Here is a 6,572-nt window from a genome sequence, read left to right as displayed (position 1 = left end):
GGGATAGTTGCCCAATACACTATGCCTGGTTCTCCAGACCAGAATGGTGTGGCAGAAAGAAGAAACCTAACCTTAATGGACATGGTACGGAGTATGCGTAGCAACTCCAAGCTTCCTAAATTCTTGTGGACAGAAGCTCACGGCTCGGCTGCGTACATATTGAACCGAGTTCCAACCAAGGCTGTTCCAAAGACGCCTTTTGAGTTATTCAAAGGAACCGAGTTTGTGCGTGTTTGGGGATGCCCGTCTGAAGTAAGAGTTTATAACCCACATGAAAAGAAACTGGACCCAAGGACCATTAGTGGATATTTTATCGGATATGCTGAAAGGTCTAAGGGATACAGATTCTATTGTCCATCTCACAGCACTAGGATTGTGGAATCAAGAAATGCAAAGTTTCTTGAGAATGACTTGAATAGTGGGAGTCATCGATTTCAGGACATTGTTTCTGGAAGAAATCATACTGATATTCAGCCTTCCACTTCAAGTGACAGATTGATTGTCATTCACAACACCCCTCAGGTTCAAACAGGTGTTGGACAACCAATTGTTGAAGCTCCACAAACTACTAATGACAATCCAGTAGATCAAGATGTTCAAGAATTGCCATAAATTATTGAACAACCAGTTGCACAACATGATCCTCAAGAAAATGTTGATACAACTTTAAGGAGATCTACTAGAGTAAGGAAATCAGCAATACCTAGTGATTATGTTGTGTATCTACAAGAGTCTGACTACAACATTGGAGCCGAAAATGATCCTGAAATGTTTTCACAAGCCATGGATAGCAAGGAATCAAATTTATGGTATGATGCCATGAAAGAAGAGATGAATTCTATGGCAACTAATGGAGTATGGGATCTTATTGAGTTGCCTGATGGTGTCAAAGTCATAGGATGTAAATGGGTCTATAAGACAAAGAAAGACTCATTAGGCAACATTGAAAGACATAAAGCAAGACTCGTTGCTAAAGGATTCACTCAAAAGGAAGGAATCGACTACAAGGAGACCTTTTCTCCTGTATCTAAGAAAGATTCCCTTCGTACCATTCTAGCATTAGTTGCACATTTTGACTTAGTGTTGCAACAGATGGATGTGAAAACAGCATTTCTCAATGGAGAACTAGAAGAAAAGGTTTACATGAAACAACCAGAAGGATTCTCTTCTAGTCGTGGTGAGCATTTGGTGTGCAAGCTCAAGAAATCCATATATGGATTGAAACAAGCCTCCCGTCAATGGTATTTGAAGTTTCATGATGTTATCTCTTCATTTGGATTCGTGGAGAACAACATGGATCAATGTATATACCAGAAGGTCAGTAGGAGCAAGATTTGTTTCCTTATTCTATATGTGGATGATATTTTACTTGCAACTAATGATAAGGGCTTGCTATATGAAGTGAAACAATTTCTCTCTGAAAACTTTAACATGAAGGATATAGGTGATGCGTCGTATGTCATTGGCATTAAAATACACAGACATAGATTTCGAGGTATTTTGGGTCTGTCTCAAGAGACCTATATCAATAAAGTTTTAGAGAGATTTCGGATGAAAGATTGTTCACCCAGTATAGCTCCCATTGTGAAGGGTGACAGGTTCAATTTGAACCAATGCCCAAGGAATGATCTTGAACGGGAACAAATGAAAAGCATTCCTTATGCTTCAGCTGTTGGAAGCCTGATGTATGCTCAGGTTTGCACGAGACCTGACATTGCATTTGTTGTTGGGTTGTTAGGTAGATATCAGAGTAATCCAGGTATGGACCACTGGAAAGCTGCAAAGAAGGTACTGAGGTACCTTCAAGGGACCAAAGACTACATGCTTACATACAAACGGACTGAAAACTTGGAGGTGATTGGCTACTCTGATTCAGACTACGCTGGCTGCATTGATTCGCTTAAATCAACTTCAGGAGATGTTTTTATGCTAGCCAGTGGAGCCGTATCTTGGAGAAGCGCAAAGAAAACATTGATTGCTACTTCCACTATGGAGGCTGAGTTTGTATCTTGTTTTGAGGCTACCTCGCATGGTGTATGGATGAAGAGTTTCATTTCTGGGCTTAGAATTGTGGATTCGATTTCTAGGCCATTGAGGATATATTATGACAATTCAGCTGCAGTTTTTATGGCTAAAAACAACAAAAGTGGTAGTCGAAGCAAGCACATCGACATCAAGTATCTAGCCATAAGGGAACGTGTGAAGGATAAAACAGTGGTTATTGAACACATTAGCACTGAATTGATGATTGCTGATCCTTTGACTAAAGGCATGCCACCATTGAACTTTAAGGATCATGTAGATAGAATGGGACTTGGTTCCTTTATGTAAATTTCGTTGTAAGAATAAATGTTATTTTTAATGAAACTTTATTTGTGATGTTTTATCATATTTGTTTTCCTTGTGTACACATTTATTTATTAGTTGAGAAATATCATTAATGTTTGGACCTAGAATAAACATAGGGTTTATTCACTAAGTTATATGGGATATAGTTAAGAAATATTATGCATTGTAATACATGGAAGATAATACTCGTTTTAGAGGACTTATCGTCATGATTCATGTATTTTATTTCTTATTAAAAAGCATTCCTTATGCTTCAGCTGTTGGAAGCCTGATGTATGCTCAGGTTTGCACGAGACCTGACATTGCATTTGTTGTTGGGTTGTTAGGTAGATATCAGAGTAATCCAGGTATGGACCACTGGAAAGCTGCAAAGAAGGTACTGAGGTACCTTCAAGGGACCAAAGACTACATGCTTACATACAAACGGACTGAAAACTTGGAGGTGATTGGCTACTCTGATTCAGACTACGCTGGCTGCATTGATTCGCTTAACTCAACTTCAGGAGGTGTTTTTATGCTAGTCAGTGGAGCCGTATCTTGGAGAAGCGCAAAGCAAACATTGATTGCTACTTCCACTATGGAGGCTGAGTTTGTATCTTGTTTTGAGGCTACCTCGCATGGTGTATGGATGAAGAGTTTCATTTCTGGGCTTAGAATTGTGGATTCGATTTCTAGGCCATTGAGGATATATTATGACAATTCAGCTGCAGTTTTTATGGCTAAAAACAACAAAAGGGGTAGTCGAAACAAGCCCATCGACACCAAGTATCTAGCCATAAGGGAACGTGTGAAGGATAAAACAGTGGTTATTGAACACATTAGCACTGAATTGATGATTGCTGATCCTTTGACTAAAGGCATGCCACCATTGAACTTTAAGGATCATGTAGATAGAATGGGACTTGGTTCCTTTATGTAAATTTCGTTGTAAGAATAAATGTTATTTTTAATGAAACTTTATTTGTGATGTTTTATCATATTTGTTTTCCTTGTGTACACATTCATTTATTAGTTGAGAAATATCATTAATGTTTGGACCTAGAATAAACATAGGGTTTATTCATTAAGTTATATGGGATATAGTTAAGAAATATTATGCATTGTAATACATGGAAGATAATACTCGTTTTAGAGGACTTATCGTCATGATTCATGTATTTTATTTCTTATTATGGTGAACGATGGAATATATGGACCAAGTGGGAGAATGTTGGATTTCTGTTGGATTTCTTTTCCTTAAGTTTCGGTAACCAACCGAAACAATCCTCTCAAAACGTGGTCCATTATATTTCCCACTTAAGGAACGTGATTGGTCACGTTCATCTCACGTTTATCTGCAGTTGTCCACCGTTGCCCACGTTCGGTGCACGTCCGTGAAAAACTCTGTGATGGGCAGAGTCTATAAAAGAGGATAGAGCACATTAGTTTTGGGTCCCTAAGCCTGCTATCTCCATTCAGTCAGTATATACACCATCAAACGAGAGATTGAAGAGGTTTAGAAGAACCTAAACCCGAGTTTCTATTTTTTCACCCAGAGCTTCAATGGCCGGAGGTGTTTTTTCTCGTTCCGTTCATTTCAATTCCGCATTGATCTAATTGCCATTTAGGATCCTTATGAGCACGTTTAGATCATTTAGAAATTCTAACATTATGATTTATAATTTTTTACAGTATTTTTTTCATAAAAAATACACATAAAATGAGAATAATTTTAAATCTTAATTCTAAATTCATAAATTAAAAATCTATTAATGTGTTTAAAAACGTCATCATATGGTAGAAGAGGCCTGCCAGCCTAGACGCTGCCAGATAATTTTCTCTCTCCACGTGGAAAGAGAAAGCCAAAGGAACACATTCCCCGTTTTCTCATTCCTATTGGCCAAAAGAAAAGTGACCGTTACAAGCTTGAACGTTAAGCATACCGTTTTATTTATGTACCGCACAACTCTTGCTCTTCTGGAAAGGATCAATCAATTCAACACTTCTCCAGATTCCTCTCACCTAAAACCCTCCTCCATTATATACCCAACCTTCTCTCATCCCCTTCTTCGTCCACATCTCTCTCTCTCTCTCTCTCTCTCTCTCTCTATATATATATATATATATAGCTTTGATTCTAAGGAAGCTCAGAGAAACAGGGGAATTAAATTCAAAATGGGTATGGTGGTGGTGATTTCTCTGCCATTGATTTTGTTCTGCTTACTGCTTGGTTTTGGATGCTACTTCTTGGGCCGAGCCAGAGGACGACAAGACGTACGCACCAACGCGCAGATCTACGGCGTCCCCGCTCCGCCGCCTGGCGCCGCCAATCCTTTCCCTTCTCCGCCGCCGTCCCACTCCAAACCCAATATTTCTTCCAATGTTTAGACCCTTCAAGTTTCTATTTTTTTGGGTTTGTGGAAATGGAATGTGATAAATGGTGTGGCTTTTTTTTTTTTTTTTTTAATGTGATTTGTGTTGTGGGAATTTTGAGTATAGATTAAAATAGCCTAATTGGGCACTTTTAATATATGGGGTTTGATTTGGGTGTATATTGGACTATATTTGTTGTAAGATGGATTTAATAAGAATTGTAGAAAGATGATTTTCTTAGAAGCATTTCCGATCTTCTCTGATTTTCTTGTTTACCAATTTAAAAGATAAGAAAAGAGGGACTATATCAGTTTAATATCTGTATTTTTAAGAAGTGATGCAGTAATGCAGCAAAGTTTCTTTTAAAGCCTAATTTTAATTTTAAAGAAAGAAAGGAAAAAAGCAAAAAAATCAGCTGATAAGAAGTTAATGTATTCAATGAGTTCACTATAAGTCGTTACAACGGTATTATAAATATTTATAAATGGTTGATGAATGTTTTCAGCCTTATATTTTTAGACTTTCTATTATGCCTAATCAAAGGCAATAATTGAAAAAAAAATTAGTTAGTAGGTCATTGATTGCAAGCAGTTGTGGAAGTTGATAAATGAGTATTTATAAACCTCCTTTATAGTTTTCTCTCGTTTTTGGACCGACCCTTCACATTCCATAACATGTTTTACACCTCAACTTCTTTGAACTCTGGCCCTCAACATGTGAAACGATTCCTTCCCACTCATCACCATCTAGATATAAGTGGAAAAGCATATATAGATATAAAGAGAAAAAAAAAAAAAAAACACAAATAGCCAAATATCAAAGAGATCTGCTCTATATATACCAATATGATTTCACTTTTTTTTTTTGCCTAAGGTATTACTTATAGCTCCAAAAGCCACATCTTCTCCCTTCCTTATGAAGATCAAGACTTCATCTTCAGTAGTTGGGTTTTTGATAACCTTCCTCATTGTTTCCTCATTCTTTTCACTCACTCTGTCACTCTCAACCTGCGAAATTCGTCTCTCTAGGCGTCAACTAACCGCCACTCCATACACCACAATTAACGAATTCTTGGTTCCTCACAACCTTATAAGATCTGAGCTTGGACTCCCTCCCCTCAGATGGAGTAGAAGGCTTGCCAATTATGCCTCTTGGTGGGCCAACAATCGACGGGGCGACTGCTCGTTGGTCCACTCGAGGAGCGATTACGGCGAGAACTTGTTCTGGGGCAGTGGGAAGGATTGGAAGCCAGGTGATGCAGTTGCAGCATGGGCCGAAGAGAGAAGGTACTATGACTACTACACTAACTCGTGTTACCAAAACCAAGATTGTCTTCACTATACACAGATGGTTTGGAGGAGCACAATGAAGATTGGTTGTGCCAAAGTCACTTGTTACAATGGGGACACTTTTATTACTTGTAACTATGACCCCCATGGGAATGTGATAGGCCAAAGACCATTTTGAAATGTTAATATATATGTTTTTGGTTTTTGATTTTGATGGTGGTTAAAGTAGTAATTTATGGATTTTGATCATGAATGTCCAAACATTTGTATGTAGTTTTCTTGATTAAACGGTGTCATTGGCAAGCAGTTGTGAGACTCAACATTTTGTAACATAAATTTTAGTCTATGACTACTGCGTTTGCATTATTAGAACGTTCAAATTCAAGGCAACTATAGCATGGCATTTGTGCTTGCGTAAGATCACTTGGATAAAGTTTGGACACCATTTGTGAGAATAACTTTTTTTTTTTTTTTCATGTTTTGATATACATATATAAATGAGTGGTTTTAATGGTTACTCCAATATTAATTGATCGATGAGTATCGTTATTTTAATCATAAGATATTAATCCAACGATAGTA

At 37.7% G+C, this 6,572-nt stretch overlaps 2 protein-coding genes across 2 annotated transcripts; both read left to right on the top strand.

Annotated features, from left to right (window-relative positions):
* Positions 1-4,322: 4,322 nt before the first annotated feature.
* Positions 4,323-4,901, top strand: LOC21408595. The gene has a single exon (XM_010100178.2). The coding sequence runs from the start codon at positions 4,504-4,506 to the stop codon at positions 4,714-4,716; it is 213 nt and encodes a 70-aa protein (XP_010098480.1). The 5' UTR covers positions 4,323-4,503; the 3' UTR covers positions 4,717-4,901.
* Positions 4,902-5,513: 612 nt separating this feature from the next.
* Positions 5,514-6,375, top strand: LOC21408594 (pathogenesis-related protein PR-1). The gene has a single exon (XM_010100177.2). It carries the CDS (start codon positions 5,617-5,619, stop codon positions 6,166-6,168), a length of 552 nt encoding a protein of 183 aa, XP_010098479.1. The 5' UTR covers positions 5,514-5,616; the 3' UTR covers positions 6,169-6,375.
* The last annotated feature ends 197 nt before the right edge of the window (positions 6,376-6,572 follow it).

The sequence above is a fragment of the Morus notabilis genome, unplaced genomic scaffold, assembly GCF_000414095.1.
Source record: "Morus notabilis unplaced genomic scaffold, ASM41409v2 Scaffold276, whole genome shotgun sequence".
Taxonomy (NCBI): Eukaryota; Viridiplantae; Streptophyta; class Magnoliopsida; order Rosales; family Moraceae; genus Morus; species Morus notabilis.
This window is presented reverse-complemented; position numbering and strand designations above follow the sequence as displayed.